The sequence below is a fragment of the Varanus komodoensis genome, unplaced genomic scaffold (genome assembly GCF_004798865.1).
Source record: "Varanus komodoensis strain SLA01 unplaced genomic scaffold, ASM479886v1 scaffold50, whole genome shotgun sequence".
In the NCBI taxonomy this organism is placed as follows: domain Eukaryota; kingdom Metazoa; phylum Chordata; class Lepidosauria; order Squamata; family Varanidae; genus Varanus; species Varanus komodoensis.
Genome location: NW_025336088.1, coordinates 758,139 through 776,625, shown reverse-complemented (window position 1 = coordinate 776,625; position 18,487 = coordinate 758,139). Strand labels below are relative to the sequence as shown.

Sequence of the window (18,487 nt, the reverse complement as noted above, 5' to 3'; positions counted from 1 at the left end):
CTTGACTGCTTCTGCTGCTGAGATTCCACCTTGCCCTGTTCATACGCAGAGTAAACTCTGGTGATGTAGAACTGTTGCAAGGGACAAGTAACACAACGGGTTAAGTACTATCCTCAATCTGAAGGGGAAGCCCAAGTTCCAAGGGGGCTTGCAGCACGCAATCCAAGGAGGAAACAGTCCTCTTCTTCCAGCTGTCAAGTCACCTCCTTACTGCTTGCAGCTATAAACCACCTCTTCCTGCATGCACTGTTGGCATTCGACATAGCAGCACCACTGCACCTGGCAATGGCAGGAGAAGGTGACCATGCGGCTCTGGATGTTGTAACCCCGGCCACAGCACATGCTGTCACAGTTGGCCTCCCGAGAACACGTCCTTCCAGCAGTGCCCACGGAGTATCTACTGGGCCGGCAGAAGCTGGGAGAGTCCTCCATGTAAACCAGGTCAGTGGAGCGGGGAGCAACCGGGCCTTTGGCCAAGTGGCCACTGTGCTGGGGGCTCACCAGTTCTGAGTGGCCCACGGCATCATTGGTAGCACTGAAGACTTTGACAGCACCATCGTAGCGTAATTTGAGCAGCTTTCCCATCTCATGGAAAGGGGACAGCTGTTTCCAGCAGGTTCTCACAGCACATGAACCAGATACACCATGACACTTGCAAGTGGTCTTGAGTCCATTTTTCACAGCCTGTGGAAGGGGGAAAAAAGAATGGACAGCTATCTCTCGCATGCCAGGATCATGAGTAATGAACCAGAAGATGGCAAAAGAGTTTTGTGGATAGTGTGAACCTTTGGAGAGCAAGTGTTCAAGCCACTAAATGTTTTTTAAAGGCGGATCCTGCGGCCCTGTCAACCTGCCCATTAGCCACTCTGAGCACAACTCACAGACAAATGCAGGCCCACTGCTGCATACTTAAGAAGCAAAGAGAGTGTTGTGCCACCTTGAAGGCCAAGAGAGTCATTGCTGCATAAGCTTCTTTGGACTAGAGTTCACCTGCTATTATTGCTATTATTTATTTTATGATTATACCATCCAATATCCAAAGCTCTCTGGGAGGTTTACAACAATTCATAAGATACAATAAAATGCAGTATAAAATATGCACAATAAAAGCATTATAAAATTTCTCTACAGAAGTGTAACACTGAATTTAAACAGCCTAAATAACCAAGAAAGGTTAATACAACTAGACCTGTTAAAACAGCTGAAATAGCCTTCTCCATGTGCTGTACAGAGCTGCTACGTGCACTGAAGGCATCAAAAGCATACTAAATTTGGTGTCAGGCAGGCCTCAGTGAGGACCACCACTGAGAAGGCCCTCTTCCTTGTTGCCACCAGGGCAGCCTCCCTTACAGGTGGCAGTTGGAAGAAGCGCTCAGATGCTGGGCACTGATACTCTGTCAAGCATTGTGGTACCAAGTCATCCAGGTTTCCTGAGTTGAAACCAGCCCCCTGAAGTGGGCTCAGAAGCATATGGGAGTCCAAGCTAGTGGGCCAGAACTAGGGTCCTAGTTATTAGTCTGGCTGACATATTTTGCACAAGCTGAAGCCTCTGAGCAGTCTTCAAGGGCAGCCTCACACAGAGTGTATTGAAATAGTCCAGAGATTACCAGAGTGTCAGTTATTGAAACAAGGCCATCCTGTTGTTTTGTCAAGATGCCAGGTACGCCAGCTATGCTAAAAATACAATGTCTGGTACCAAATTGGAAACAAGTCTATGGGGCATGTAGCTGGAAAATCTTGAATACAGTCCTATAATCTAGAAACTTGTACAACCTACCTGTGAAAAGCACACTGCTCTCCCTGTAGTCCACAGAAGAAAACCTAAGTTTGACATGCCAGAGTCTAGTTTGCCACTTGGCAGTGGTGAGGAGGGAGCCATGCTGACCTAGGACATTTTAAAATGTGCCATTCATCTTTTTCCTGGCAAATTGCACAAGGCCTTCATCCTCACCTTGATGCCCACATTCGTGTTGTGGATATCCACCTTGGCCCGCAGGTCTTTCCCAACCTTCTTTTGGCCCAGGAAGTTCTTCAAAAATCTAGTGCTATACTTGAGGTTGTCTCCACACACTCCCCACTGCCACGCTTTGTGGTTCTCCAAGTCTGGCGAGTCGTCACACGTGCAACGCTCCATCCTCCCTGCACTGCATGCCCGAGCGAGGGAATGGGTCAGCGCTGCTGAAGACACTGCATACAGGAAGGCTGTTTCCTTGAAACCTGGGGGAAAGGAAGCCAAGCAGCCAAGAGTGAGCAGCAGCACTGTTAGGCAACGAGAACACCTTAGATTAAGTGGCCCATGGGAGGGAGGAGGAGAAAGGCCAGAAGCAGCAGCAGCATTCTCTGCAGCCCATCATGCATGGAATAATGTTTAAACCAGACTACCAGATTTAGTGCTCTGCCTCTCATGCCCACTGCTACATCAATCCCACTCATATATAAATTAAAACTTAACTGAAATTAATAATATACCACAGAAGGCGATCTCCTGGTTGCTTAGACTAGTAAGAAGCTTGGCCTGAACTTTGATCACTTTGGCCTAATGGTGTGAGGCATCTTCCTTTCTTAGATAGTTACAAGCAACCAGGAATTCCATGGAAGCAGTGAACAAACAGAAACTTAATCCAGGCAAGATAGAGGTGCTCCTTGTCAGTCAGAAGGCAGGCTTCTGCCTGTGCTGGATGGGGCTACACTCCTCCTGAGGACACAGGTTCACAGCCCTGAGGCTGGATGCCCAGGTCTCAGTCGTGGCCAGGGCTGCATGTGCAGAGTTAAAACGAGGACACCAGCTGCACTTGTTCCTTCGCTGTCTGATTCGGCCATGGTGACGCATGCCTTAGTTACATCCCTTTTGGATTACTGTCGCATGTTCTCTACAGGGCTGCCTCTGAAGAGTGTCTGGAAACTTCAGCTGGTTCAGAGAGCTAGGGCCCGATTGTTGACTGGGGCTGGTTACAGGGAGCGCACAGCTCCTCTACTGAGACACCATCACTGGTTCCCAACCTGCCTCCAAGCACAGTTCAAGGCACCAGTGATGACATATACAGTCCTATATGGCTTGGATCCAGGCTACCTGGAAGTCCATATTCTCCTGTATGAGCCTGTATAGACTCTCAGATCTTCTGAGGAGGCCCTTTTCTTGGTCCCACCACCTTCATAGGCACCCTTGGTGGAAGCACAGGAGAGGATCTTCTTGGGGACTACCCCCAAAGCTCTGGAATGCTGGAGCCATCCCTGTCATGGTTCTGTAAGCAGGCTAAAACAATTTTATTCCAGCAGGCATTTGGGAATGGCCCGTGAGTTTGCACTGGGTTATTTTAATGATGTTTTTATGCTACATTGTGACTTACCATGTTTTTCCATGTATAAGATGATACTTTTTCTTTAAAATATTTACCTAAAAATGGAGGGGCGTGTTATACATGGGGGGCCAAGAGGAGAACCGCAGTTGCAAAACTGCCGATACCTTATCTCTGCAAACTAGCTCACGAGCGAAACTTCCGATCGCACAGACAAGCTACCAAGTTTCCTCCAATCATGAGCCTTATGTAACTGATGCCAGCGGATGCTGTGGAGAGTGCGTAGCCCAGGGGTCCTCAAACTTTTGCAACAGGGGGCCAGTTGAAAGGCGGTGGTGGGCATGGGTGTGCTGGGGGTGGGGGGAGATGGGTGCAGTGCACCATCCCCACCGCAAGCACCATTCTTTCCCCCTCACCCACACTTGTTCCATTCCATGCACACTCTTTCCACACACCCCACACAAACTTTTCCTCCACAAACGGACTAGACACTTTCCCCACAACACATACAGATGGTCTTCGTACTCCCCCATCCTCAGCTCTCCTCCTTCCCACAGATGAAAACACTGCACACAAACACCCTCCCCATGATATCGACACTCTTCCCACTCATGCACAGAGACACGTGTTCCCTAGCACAAGTGCACACATGCACGTGCATACGTGTTCTTTCTCATACCCATACATCTCCTCCTCCCCACAGGAATGCTTTCTCCCCCTCGACACACAGACACGTATCTTCCCCCATGTTTCCACCTTGTCAGTTCTTCCATGCAGAGAGACAGTCTCCCCACACACTCTTCCATTCCGTCACAACACAGACTGCTTTCCTGATGCTCGCCACTCCAGAATGGAGGCACTCTTTCCCACTGTGCACGGGTGATTCACAAGCTTCTTCTCTACAGGCACACACTTGCCACTTTGGCAAGGCAGTTGGGCAAGGCATGGCCTCCCGAAGGGGATCAGAACTAGAGCAGGCCCTGCAGCACCCCCCCCCACCCCATACTAGGGTCCTGTGGGCACGTTTCCTCTTTCCAGAAAAACAGGGGGAAATTGCCATGTTGTTTTGGTGTCGCGTTTGGTGTTATCAAGAGCTGGTGGGCAGACATTCATACCTCGCTTCAGGAGGTCCGCCCTTCCATCCAGGCTGCAATTCCAGCGCTCATTGCGAAACTGATACTGACACTCGAGGACACCAAGCCGGATGGCATCCCGTAAGGTTTCAGCTAGCCCGGGTTCCCGGCGGCAAAGCCTTTTCTGCTTCCGAGAAAGCCTGAGCAGGTCACATTGCTTCAGGTGAGCCTTCCAGTGGCCAAGGCTTTTTGAGGGCCCCAGCAGAGGAAACTGAGCTAATGCTTCTTTCCCAGTCAGGCTAGGAGAGGGAGGGAAAAAAAATCAGTCACAGCTTTAAAGAGGTCAAGGACACATCACTGCTAATGGAACAAACCATCAGCGATGTGGTTTTCCCAATCAGTTTTTCCAGGTAAACATGGGAATAGGTCACATATGCCTGTAGAGAAATCAATTCCTTTGATGAGTGGCAGCTTAATCTGCAAACCAGCAGCAGGAAAAGCACTGCATTTGAGATGAAGTCAGGAACTCAGGGAAGCTCCTTCCCGAATGGTGGTCCTCTGAGGTATGCTAGTTCTAACATGCAGAAAAAGGGTGGATGGGGCAGTTTGGCAAGACTTTAATATAATCCAAAGGTGATTAAGCAAGTTTTGAGCCTGAATGCACGCAAGAAGATTGGTTTTCTGAAGAAATTATTCACTATTGACAGCCAGAAAGCAAGAGAAATTACTATGTATCAACATGTCAAGTAAAGTCTATGAATATGTGAAGGATGACTCCTGTACAAGACAAAATTTGCCTGAAGGAAGATGTAGTATCCAAGATACCATATGCTGGTACTTCCCCCAAGACTTAAGGAAAAGTCTACCAGAATAGCTTTCAGAAAGAGAGAGCGAGCGAGCGAGCAGAAAGCATGTGAATAAAGAAAACAACTGACTGGGTTCATTTGGGGAACTGTACAGAACTACAAAGGGGCTAAACTAAAATTGTATCAAGGTATCTCCTTCTTCCACCAAGCAGCTATAACAACATTAAGAAGGGATACTTCATTTTGTCTCCAATAAATGAAATGATATCAGAAGTGGCAGGTGCCAAGTTCTTAATGCAGAATCCAATAAGTACACAATAGTGCAGTATTAGAGATTGTTTAATATAACACATGACTGGGGAGAAAGCAAAGCAGAAAGACTCCCAAATAAACGCCTAAAACATGCCATCACTGAGACTTCTGGTAGATAATCTTTCACCAGTTTCTAGAAACATTTGACGCTAGTATCCAGGGCTGCCCTTTGGTCTAGCTTCCATATCTGTGATCCCACTATGGTCCACTTCAAAAGCAGCAGTAGTCCAGGTGGTCACTTTTGCTTTTTACCATGAACAATCCAGTGTGCTTGCTTAGGTAGCGTGACTGCTCCCGCCTGGCTGCTCCCACCAATGGAAGTGTCTAAAGAAGCCAGAGATGCTCCTTCCCTGGCTTGCTTGGTGTTATGTCTGAACCTGGAACTCTGACTTATCTCCAACCAAACGGGCTTGTCCTTGGGTCACAACTCTGGTTTGTTACAGCAGAGACAAGCCTGAGTTTTGGGTTCAGACAGCCCTGAGTCAGGAAAGGAACGTCCTTAGCTTCCTTAGCCACTCCTGCTAACAGGGGAAGCCAATGAATTGCATGTACAATTGAGCCATGTGAACGAGCACACCAGCTCACTTGTGGTAATCCAGGCTTTAAAAGAATGTGCACAACTTTATCCTAGAGAATCATGGAAGACTTGAGGAATACTGAAAAGTGCAAGAATGAACAAGTTACTTCCATACTAACTCCTTTTTCTAGAAGTTAGTCATCTTTTTAAACAAAGAAACATTGACAAAATGGTTTCAATCCAGCGTTTTCCCATTCTTCCTCCTATAGCTGATTTGTTATTTCTTTTAAGAAAAAAAGTCATTTACCGTGGCAGTCTGTCTAGTATGGACAGCCAAAAATTTACTAAATCTCTTCAGGGCTATTGTGCCTTTAAGTTTCTTATTTACAGGTCTTCCCTGTTTTCATTGCTTCCTACTAGCAATGAATGTTTGATAAATAAATAATCTGTTATTTGCCCAGTGTCTGTTTCTGTTTCAGAGGAAGAAAGGAATGCTTTTATTACTGATTTCCTTTCACAGTGCACAATATATGATTCCCACACAATAGATGATTCCCTGTGAAAATGAGAATACAGTGGTACCTCAGCTCACGAATGCCTCAGTTCACGACCAAATCAGGTCACGAACAGAAATTTCTGAAAAATTTTGCCGGGGGTTGTGAACTCTGCATTGGGTGAGCGCCCGCCTTCCCTGCATGGGTACAATCACAGTCGTGTTGCGGGTGGGAGAGATGGCCGTGATTGCGCCCGCCTTTCCCCCAGCACGCCCAAGATCACACCCGTCTCCCCCTCGCACGATGGCTGGGGGGGGGGGAGGATGGCCATGATCTTTATTGTTCTTTGTCACTTAGCTTCACATTTTTGTGAGTAAAAAAATAGTTGCAGAATGGATTAATCTTATTTACATTGACCCTTATGGGGAAATTTGACTTGGCTCATGACCAATTTGGGTCACGACCAGAGTCCTGGAACGGAGTAAGTTCGTGAGCCAAGGTACCACTGTATTAGAAAAGATGTCTGGAAAAAACTAAATCTAAAATAATAGTGTTAGGATGCATTCCTATTTTATCCTGACATCATCTGGAAGACCGTGGGATTTTTCAGAATCTAAGCACAGAGGTCCTCCAACCACTGCTCAGACCCCACCTGCTCACAGCCAGAATGGAAGGAACAAGACCGGCTGCCCCCACCAAGGTTGAACTGGGCTTCGGGGCAGGGGGGATGGGACTGGGGTTGTGGGAGTTGCACTGCTTTCTACTGGTGCCCCAGCCTCCTTCCCTCCTTGTTGCTGGCCCTGAATTCAGATGATGATTACCAGAACTGCACCTTACACCTCGCACTGGATGCTCACATGTCTCTGAGTTCAGAGATGTACAAGAATCTGCCACATGGGCAATAGGAATGCACTTTTTAAAAATTATTAGTTCAGCTGCGGTAAAGATTTATTTGGAGAGTTAGTGCGGAAGTGTAGAATTTTCTCTCAAAAATATCAAGACATTCAGAGAGGTATTTAAATGATTACAAATGTATTCAAAGTTTGAATCAATTGCTTCACTTCCAGGACATTATCTATTATTTACACAATTTCTAGAAGCAGTGACATTGGAAGGTACCATAATATTCCATTATTAGACACAGAAAATTCAGATTTGCCTCTCAAGGCATTCAAAGAACGATAGAGACCACTATTTTAAAATATGGAATTCCTGGACTTCTGAAACAATCATGACTTGTCATGCAACACTTGTCTCAGTTATCCATAATTCAATTCTCTAGCTAAATATGACACAAGATTTTTTTCTTGTCAGGTCGCAAAGTCTTGTCCAACTCATCACAACCCCATGGACAACATTCCTTCAGGCTCTTCTGTCTTCCACCATCCCCTGGAGTCCACCCAAGCCCACACCAACCATTCCAGTGACCGCCATCTAGCCACTTCAACCTCTGCTGTCCCCTTCTCCTTTTGCCTTCAATCGTTCCCAGCATCAGCATCTTCTCCAGTGAATCCTTCCTTCTCAGTAGGTGGCCAAAGTATTTGAGTTTCATCTTCAGTATCTTTCCCTCTAAAGAACAGTCATGACTGATTTCCTTTAAGATTGACTGGTTTGATCTCTTTGTAGTCCAAGGGACTCTCAGGATAATAAGGCAATTATTTAAACAAGGAAAACAGAAGTACCTTACTTTGCACTTTTCCCAAAGGTTGGGCTAGTTACCATGAGACAACAGCCAACACAATGCAAGATGCTGGTAGTTTTACTAAGACACAAGCTCTCTATCAGTACAGACATTACAGGGACCTGTAATCTTTCCCTCTAATAGGAACTTGGGAGTTCCAAAAGACTTGATATATGTGCAGTTGTGCTGTGTAAATGTCTGGTTGGGACAGCATTAGTCTCACCTGTGGAAGGAAAAGGAGCACCAAACTCTGTAAAAATGTCTCACCATGCTGATATTCCCAGGTTGCTTCTGAAATGAGACTGCAATTCCTGAACCAGTAACTTACTCCAGATATTGAAAATCCAGCCACTACATCTGGTTCACACTTATACTAGTATCCTTCATGCTCGCTATAGTCTTTATCACACTGGGAATATTACTACAAATAAGCCCTGAAAAGGGAACCCTTCAGCTATTAGGAAAATCAACAACAACACTGTAGATCATGCTTGCCGTTTTTATGTAATTTATTTGCTGGTATCTCTATGAATGGCCACACCATCTAAGAACTGAGATTTGCAGGAGTCTGTTAGAGCAGAAAAAGTAGAAGCCTGAACATAGCATTGCCAAGTGGGCTTCTTCTAGAGTAGAGGGAGAAACTGTGCAGGGAATTTCAGGACTTGAAGTCCGAGAGCCCAGAGCATGCCAACCGAAGTGGCATGTGGGCTTCCCTACATGAGGCATTTATTGTGTACTTGTGATCCCTCACTCATGGAAGTTTACAAGGCCTGTCCACAATGTTGTCATCCCCCATAATAACTCCTAAGTTTTCCAGCCATTTTCATGGGTAGGGGGCAGGAAGGGTTTAAATAAGGCAAGTCAGGTTATTTTCCTAGATGGCACCATGATTTGGTACAGAAGCCTATTTTTGTAATTCCACTATCCCATAGCGCCACCTTCTGTAGTATAATGGAATATGGGAGGATACAGAGCCATGGGTGAAAAATACTCTAATCCTCCCACAAAGAAGTTGGAAGAAGGAGCCTCACTCAGGTGCCAATGCACAATCTTTTCATGAGATCATGGGTAGGGTACTCAGTCAGCTCAGTCAGGAGCAGAAGAGAGTCCACAAAAGGGAGAAGGACAGCAAGAGGATCCCTGTTCAATGTGGTTGTGTGGACAAAGAGGACCATTATGGAGCTAAAAACTCTGAAAACACTTTGTGGGGTTTCTTAATTAATTTCTTTTGCAGAGACTCTGGGCAACCTTTGCTAAGTACCTGTCACAAATTATTTGGTCATACTGATCTCTAATAAAATATATATTTGAATGTTCAATCTTTCTGATGGGTTTTTTTTTTCTTGAAACAACTTGTGTTTTCAGAGCCACACAAGGAAAAATAACTGTGAATGAGCCTGTGACATCTGGTTGACACCAGGTTATATGGCTCAGGGAGAAAAGCCCTAAGTCCCAGTTTCTAAGATCCTGACAGCAAAAGAAAGAACAGCCAGTAGAATGAAGCAACAGGAGAGGCAACAAACACCACAAAATGCGGACTGCAGAGACAGCGGGAGCCAGTGCTGCTAACAGCATTATGGACCTCAGAAAACTGGTTGGTAAGAGGTGCATGGAGAACTCAAAAATACAAATCGGGCAGTTGGGAACACAAGCAGTGTAAACAGGGACCCCAAAGAATTTGAAGGGACATGGACCAATCTGACATTTCAAGAGGGGACGACAGCCCATTCTGCAAGTCTGTACCAGGACCTTCTAGAACTGCACCTTGGAAACTTCATTAGAGATGCTCATTGTGTCAAACTGACTTAAGCCTCCTTTAGGAAATGCTGAATCTCTGCTACTAGAGAACTCAACAGCCACCTTTACAATGGATGTAAGGATGGGGTTGGCAGTTTTCGCACCCACCCCTGTTCTCATGTATTCAATAGTTGTTTGATTTGCAGAACATTAGCAGGCAATAACCCTTGTTTCAGATCAAGCAGGCAATTAAAGGCATAAAGCATGCCAGGACATTTTTTCTGGATATTTGGCAGGGTTTGCCAGGAACAACTCATCCACAATGATTTTATCACATTTCAGTTATAACTCAAGGAGCTGGAGAAACACACAGACACACACACTTATATTTAGCTGTACTAAGCTCTTAAAGAGAACCTACTTGTACTGGTGAGTGTTGCATAGTGGTTAGAGTGTTGGGCTGGGGTCCTGGGAGATCCAGATTCTAGCCCTTGACTGACCATGAAGCCCACTGGGTGACTTTGGGCCAGTCACTCACTCTCAGCTTAATCTACTTCACAGGGCTGTTGTTGTGAGGATAGAATTAAGTGGAGGAGAACTATGTAAGCTGCCTAGGATTCCTCACAAGATTAAAAAAGTGCAATATAAATGTAACATGGTAATAATAGTAAACGTAGCACCATTCTAACCTAAAGGGTTCCTTGATGGACATCCTTGGTGTCTATCTGACAATTATGGAACTCCCTCCACCTAAGAGGCATGAGAAAAACTAATATTTAGAATATAGAAAATACAATATATTTCATATGTTTCAATTTTACAATAGGCCTTTATTATCCTACCCTTTTCTTTTTTTAAGAACTCAAAGCAACTTACATCATTCTCCTCCAGCTGCTCTCAGTCATATCTCCACAACAACCCTGTGAGTTAGTTTGGGCTGAGAGTCTGAGACTGGCCCAAAGTCACCCAGTTGGCTCCATGGCTGAGTGAGGACTAGAACCCAGATTGTCTGAGTCCCAGTCCCATGCTCTTAGATGGCTTTCTTTAAGGCACTGGCTTTCTTTAAGGTGGGCCAGTATTGTTTCCCCATATTATATTATGGGGAAGAGAAGAAAGGGTGGAGAGAACAAGTGACCTCAGGCAAGCAGCCACTGAGTTATGGGGGCTTTACAGCTCAGGAACATAGGTACTATCCTGCTTCAGCATTTTGGGTCAGCCTTTCTAAGCAGCTGCATGAAAGCTTCAGATTTTATACATTTTGATTCAGGTGTAAGAGAATATTATGCATACTCATTATGCACTTATGCCGCATTCCCTGGTCTAAGGCAAGCTATAAGAAATTCTGTGCATGTGTTTATCCCTTGCCCACAAGACAGTGGTGGGGAAACAGTGTCTATGGATATGCAAACTACCCAAATGGAAATCCTCAATCAAGGAGGCATGATACTATGGCCCCCTATTGGTTATTTACCCCACAGTTAGGCTGCAGCATGTGGAGCATTTGCAAGCTCCCTTTTAAAAATATGTGGTTCCTGCTTGTGGGTAGCCATGCCAAGTAAATGGGGGGATGTGGGTGCACATGACACAACAGCCTGTGAACAGGGCTTGCATATTCAACTTGGCACCCACAGGCACTGCACCTTGTGGCTAAAACACAACAAAGCACAGTGTGTCATCCGAATCTGATCAAGGCATCTTTTCTACAACTTCTCTCCCCTCTACTTCCCCCTATACTTTCCACTTAAAAATGGTGTTATGGAGCATGTTATAATGACCCTTCCCCATTGTTACAACTTAGCACTTTGTTTTACTGGCTAAGCCTGTTTTTTGGTCAGTGTAACAGCACTGCAACCTTAGATTCAGGATTGCCAGTAAGAGAGCAATAATATGCACCTTCAACTCAGAGTCAGTTACGCCTGAGTAGATATGCATATAATTGTACTGCATATGTACATTTGAATAATTATGAGGTCTTATTGATGAAAAATGAGGATATCCTTCCTATATTTGGTAAATAAATACTTATTCTCTTTGGAGGGAAATCCCAATATAATTTTTCTGTGTGGTGAATGTACTTCTCAGAATTCATTGTTAAAAAGCAGCTAATTTGGGGGGATTAGGAGACAGCTTTTCATTTAGAGATACAAATTATTAAGAGAGCTGAAGGGTAAACATATCACATAATAAGATCACTCAACAGTGTACAAAAGCATGGTTATGCACCATTGTATAATCAGCACTCATTACCTGTTCCCTAATTGTTACAGGCAAATTAAGCACTGCTTCCTGGTTTATCAAATGAAAGGAGCTCTTGAAGTTTTCAGAATAAACTATGAGGACTTGTTAGGTATTAATAAATTCAAGGATTTGACTGTTGCAAAATGAAAGCTTGTGATTTGAGAAGCAGAATTTTTACATGTCAATTCAAAATCTGCAATGTCCCACAAGGAGAGCCAGTGTGGTGTAGTGGTTAAAAGCATGGGACTGGGACTCAGATGATCTGAGTTCTAGTCCCCGCTCAGCCATGGAGCCAACTGGGTGACTTTGGGCCAGTCACAGACTCTCAGCCCGACCTACCTCACAGAGTTGTTGTTGTGGGGATAAGATGGAGGAGGAGAATGATGTAAGCTGCCTTGAGCCCTTTGTAGGAAAAAGGCAGGATATAAATTGAATGAATAAATAAATAAATAAGTTCATTGCTGATCAGAAAGAGTTGTACACATATGGCTTGTGTATTTCCTGGGGAATACTGAGAGCATTATACCACACTGTTATGAATATTTGCTTGTAAACAAGCCCCACAGAATTAAATGTAATCTACACTCAACAGCATACAGGATCAGAGTTTAAAGAGCTGGAAGATAAAGCTTTTCATTCAAAAGCTTAAGAGTCGAGGTGTTTAAAAACACACAAGGTGGACCTTTGATATTCAAATCTTCAAAATCTAGATTTTCACACATCTGCGTTTCAAGGTACATGCATCCACATGCAAACTCTACTTCAGATCCACTTTAGTATAAAATCAAAATTTAGAAGACTGTCTTGGGCTCATTTATGCACTGGAGAATTCAGAGGTGAAAGTGCTGAATCTTTAGTGAATTAAGAGATAAAGGGTTAGATCAAATCTTAGCCATGCTTTCAGTAAATCCAATGAAATTAATGGGACTTTGGCTGGTCATGCCTTGTCCTCTTGATTTAAATGGATCTATTCCAAGCATGTTTATGTACCTAATCCATAAAATAAAATTACAAGATTTATTATAAAACTGCTTAGAAGATTAAATGGGGAGCAGGTCCTCCAACATACATACATAGTTATAGCACGATATATACCACAATGCAATTATACACAGTAGGTTGCCCCAGATAGCAAGGGTGACCAATAAAACCTTTTGAAGGGAAACAGCAAACACAAACTTCTCTCAATATGCTGGGGAAAGGGGGCACACAAATAAAATCCACCTTCAGTATAACCACCTTCAGTATAAATGTGCCTTCCAACTCACACGGAGAAATTGTGCACATGGCAAAGATCCGAGTGTGTCCATCCATATGCAGCCACAGCAGTATTTATGGGTACACACTTACACCCTACCTACATTAAAAACTCCAGCCTCAGATATCTATGCTGCCAGAGCTCTCTCTCCTCCCATCCCATCATTACATTGTCCACACAAAGCAACATCATTCTTTCTATCCCCTGCTCGAATCCCACCGATGCAATCTGCAGGTGGAAGGGGTTTGGCACTGGCAGAACTTTCGCAAGAGCAGCTCGCAGAGCGGAGGAGGAGGTAAGGAATTTCATCCAGCAACCTTGTAATGCATGCAGAACACAGATGCTGTCCCCCTTCGAGCTCCCACATTTGCCCTACTCTTGTGAACAACCCACTGTTTAACTGTGGGCGCAGCAATGCAACAACCTAGCAACTGGTCTACAGCAGGATTCCGAAGTAAGGTCACCGAAGTAAGTGGGATTTAACCGTGGTGTGTGCGTTTACCTTGTCAAGCTGTGTAACCCAAAAAATAGTCAACCTAGCAGACGGGCTTAAATAAGGAAGAAGAAAAGAATACATAAAGCAAAACACAATGGAAACGGACGTGTTGGAGACCTAAAGAAATTTGCAGGGCAATCCTATGCATGCATACTCAAGAGAAAGTCACAGTGCATTCAGTGGAACGGGTTTACATGTTTAAGAGCGCAGCTTTAAAACCAAAGAGACTGGAAAAGGCAAGCGTCAGAAAAGGAAAATTAAAGGAGGCTCACAAGAGGAAAAAAAAAAATCGTGAAAGAAAGAAAATGAAACGGAGACGAAACAGATGATAACGCCGGAAAAAGAAAAGGAAAGACTACGGGGGAAAATAGAAAAAGAGGGAAGAAGGAACGAAGAAAGGACGATAACTGAAGCAGAAAGGGGAAGATGAGAAGAGGAAGCAAGAAAAATAACTGTATAGCCACGGGAGCTGTAGAAGAACAATCAAGAGAGAAACAAATAGAAATCTGAGGCAGGAAGATAAAATAAAACAAGCGCGAACTAGGTATTTCGAAGGAAAAGTCAAGCGCCAAAGGGAAGGCGCCGCTGACCCGAAATAGGCGTCCACCTGCAGGACCAGCAGGCAGTAAGTGGCGGCGGCCAGCGAAATCCGCAGAGGCGGCAGCGGGGGCTTCCCCGGCGGCAGGCGCATGGTGCCGGCTGCTGCGGCCGCCGCTGCGTTGCGATCCTCCGCTTCCCCGCCTCGGCATGGCGCTGCGCTCTCAGCGGCAGGCGCTCCGCAGCACTTTAAAGCGGCGCCTGGGCGGGAGAGGGTCGCCCTTCCTCGGCCACGCCTCCGAGGGGGAAACGAGGGCGAAAGACCGCCAGGGGGTGCGGCGGGCACCTGGAGCGCGGGAAGCGCCCGTGGCCAAGCCGCACGAGACCGTCCACCCCGCAAGCCAAAGCTTGGCCCCAGAACCCCCGGGCGTTCGCCAAGAAGGGAGAACGCCCCTAAGCATGTGCAAAATTCCAGGCACGCCGCCCATGTTGGAGGATTGCGCTGAGTTATCCTGCAATTTATTTGCAATTTATTTGCAATTTTCAGTGCAAGCTATCCTGACCTTGCATTAATGGCATGGAACCTATTGGTCTGTCTTCTTGTCTTTAGTACTTAATGACCTTTTCTATAAGGCTCTTTGAGGTTATATACAGAGAGAAAGAGAAGCAGAGTATGAATTTTTAAAAAGGTAACAACTAGCACCTTCCCGCTTTATGTGCCCATGAGGCGAAAGGCTCCTTAGATGAACAGCGCTGAGCTGGGCTTCTTTCCGCAGTTTTCTTCCGCATGTGCACTTTCCTCCGAATGACCGTTTAGTTTTCAGTAGGTAAGCGTGTCACAAGCCTTCTCGTAGTCATCCTCTCAAGAAGAAAACCTTTTAACAGCGCAGTCATGTGCATGTTTAGTCAGAAGTAAGTCCTACTCTGTTGAACGGGGCTAATTCCCATGTCAGTGTGGATAGGGTTGCAGCCTAAGTGTGCCGGTAAACAGAAGGGGAACTGTGAGCATCCCTGAGAAAGGTCTGTGGCATGCATGCAAAGTAACAGGTTAGGGTACTAAGCACAATTTCCCAGCATGCAAATCACCATATCCAAGACATTCAAGAAGCACTTAAACTGGGGGTTGGACTCGATGGCCTTCTTGGCCGCTTCTGTCCCAGTTGTTCTGTGATTCTATGATATGGAGTAATTGAGCAAATGTGATTTCTTTCTTCAGTTCCTCATCAGGGGGCTTTGCACTTCTCCCTTTTTTTAAATAGGGTCATCAGCTAATCAAAGAACTGATGTATTGTATCATCTGTGCAACACAGATGTGCACATAAGTGCATATTACCAAATCTCCAAAGCACCAAAGAACTGGCGCTTTCTTTGGATTTTTGAAGGATGTCCAGGATAAACTTCAGTTTAATAATAGAAAGCTGGCATTCATTGTTACCAGGAAAGGAGCTCTTTAATATAGCCATTTTCACAAGTAACAAGATGGTTTAATTCTTAATTAATTGCTTTTGTGCCACAATTAAAATATTTTGCACTTTCAGAATGTTGAGTGTCTTGAGTACATCAAGTGGTAATAATACCAAATGAATCTGTTTTAGTTGCAGGCTATAACACAACAAAATGTGGAAAAAGTTAAATGGGTGTGTGTGAATACTTCTGTAAGGTTTTGTATAATCAGCAACAGGTCCTTCTGTTCTAGAGAACCTTCACTCTATGGGCTTCATAGAGTGTCCACCATCCAGCCTGCTAAGCTTGTTTCCCAGATCCTCTGTATCTCCCAGTCGCTGCCCTTTTTCTTTCCCTGCCTAGTGCCAAGGGTGCGGAAAAGGATTGTCTCCAATCCACAGCAGATCAGCAATATGCCCCTTCTCTCAGTGCTGGGCAGGAGAAAATGTGGGAGGGGACCGAGAAAGAAGTTTGACCAGCTTCTCTTAGCACTAGAAGACCAGGAAGGATAGCTGCAAACCGGGAAGCATCCCTTTCTCCTCCTCAGTCTGAGGAGAGTGAACTGCTCAAGGCTGGGCAGGGAAAATGTTGTAAGCCGCCCCGAGGTTTCGGCAAGGGGCGGCATAGAAATGTTATAATAATAATAATAATAATAATAATAATAATAATAATAATAATAAATGCCCCCTTCCCACACAGCTGATCTGTATGGGGGTATATGAATGTGTGCATATGAACAGCATGTGTGAGGATGGAGTATGTTTGTGTGACTGTGCTGGGTGTCTCTATGAGCTAATATCTGTGTGTATATAAGAGGAGCACATGCCCACCATGGTCCCAGCTTCTATAAAATTGTTAATACCTATATGTGTGGGGGGGGGGCAAACTTTTGGGTTTTTTTTCTGTTTGATGTGATTTTGTACAATGCCAAATGGCTGTAGATGATGTAGCTTTTTTTAAAAAAAACAAGAAACTCATTTGCTGGCTGTAGATGAGCACCTGTTAAGAAAAAATGAGTTAGTGATGTCTACATATATATCATATTCCAACATGTTTAAAGAGGATGAGCTTTTAATTCATGAGCAACTTTCCTTTTCAGTTCATCAGGTTCTAATGATTGCTTTATGATTGCGGTTGGGAAATATATTGATAATGTAATTGCTTTGGTTAAAGTATGTGAGTAATAATGATTCTCCAATTAAGATTTAGCAAATTGATATTGTTTATGATTATTTGATTGTTGTGGGGACTTTCATGAGATTTTATGTTCTTTGCTGGATAGGAGTGTATCTATCTGTTCCACTAAGTCAAAAGGTGGTGGGATTTACACTTACGCAGCTGAACTCATTTTGGTTGATACTTGGAGAATTTTGTATCCCGGTAAGAGAAACTGTACTTCTATTTCTATATAACTATACCTGTCCATCTTAATCACTTTTCACTAGATTGGCTTTTTTGTTTTTTTAGTTTCTACAGCTTTGTTATATCAAATATATGTTTGCAATATTGTTCCACTGGTAGTGTCAGACCACATTTCAGTTTGCTTGGAATGGTTGTTGTTGTTATTTCAACACCATCCAATAGTTGAAGCTCTCTGGGCAGTTTAGAACAGCACAGAAAATACAATAAAATGCAATATAAAATGCAGATAACAATAAAAACATCATAAAATTAGAGTGTAAAATTTAAAATCAAATTTTAAAATACTTTACACAAATTAAATCACAAGACCTGTTATGCAGTTGTCAAAAATCCCCAATATAATATTAAAGTTAATTAAATGCCCTGTCATAGAGAACTGTTTTAACATGGTGCCAAGAAAATTGGTGCCAGGCAGGCCATAGTGGAGAGCTTGTTCCATAACTGGGGTGGGGGGGACTTCCCTGAGAAGCCCTTCTTGTTGCCACCTACCAAACCTCCTCAGAAGTGGCAATTGGAGGCAGGCAGGAGATCTTGATTGTAGTGTACGGATATATTGTTAGGAAAGGCATTCCATCAAAAATTGTGGTCCCAAGCTGTGTAGGGCTTTATAGGTTAAAACCAGCTTTGAAGCATATAGGCAGTTAATGCAAGCAGGCCAGAATAGGTGTTATGTGCTTGGACCTTTTGGTCCCTATTATTAATCTGTGTAGCTTCTGAACTGTCACCAAAGGGGACCCCACAGAGGGTACATTGTGGTAATCTTGTTAAAAGATTACTAGAATGTAGATCACTGAAACAAGGTTATTCTTGTCCAAGTAAGGGTGTAGTTGGGCCACCAGCCGAAGATGGCGGAAGGCAATCTGTGCCACTGAGGCCAACCTGGGCTTCAAGTGACAAAGATGGCATAAGCAGCACTCCCAAGCTATGGACCTGCTCCTTCAAGGGTAATGCAGCCCCATCCAAGAAACGTTGAATTCCCCTCATCTGGTCTGAAGAACCACCTATGAAAAGTATCTCACACTTGTCTGGACTGAGCTTTAGTTTGTTAGCCCTCATCCAGTCACAGCCAGGCGCAGGGTTAAGTACATCCAGTCCAATAGGTTTAAAAATCATATTTTTGTTGAGCTACTTGAGTATTTTTAAATTAATAGGGGTACTGTTGAGTGTTGCACCACTG

General features: G+C 44.4%; 1 protein-coding gene across 1 annotated transcript; it reads right to left on the bottom strand.

Moving 5' to 3' along the window:
• Positions 1 to 207: 207 nt before the first annotated feature.
• Positions 208 to 14,599, bottom strand: WNT9B (Wnt family member 9B). The gene is made up of 4 exons (XM_044447119.1): positions 14,499 to 14,599; positions 4,412 to 4,668; positions 1,952 to 2,217; positions 208 to 684 (listed from the first exon to the last, which is right to left on the bottom strand). Exons 1-4 carry the CDS (start codon positions 14,597 to 14,599, stop codon positions 208 to 210), a joined length of 1,101 nt encoding a protein of 366 aa, XP_044303054.1.
• Positions 14,600 to 18,487: the final 3,888 nt, after the last annotated feature.

Bases quoted from the DNA above. Each gene is read 5' to 3' on its own strand.
- WNT9B (XM_044447119.1), bottom strand. From the start codon at position 14,599: ATGCGCCTGCCGCCGGGGAAGCCCCCGCTGCCGCCTCTGCGGATTTCG. The intron at 4,669-14,498 runs GTCAGCGGCGCC...TCCCTCTCCTAG, and splicing joins CAGGTGGACGCCTATTTCGG to CCTGACTGGGAAAGAAGCAT. The intron at 2,218-4,411 runs GTATGAATGTCT...CCTTTCCCCCAG, and splicing joins GGCGGACCTCCTGAAGCGAG to GTTTCAAGGAAACAGCCTTC.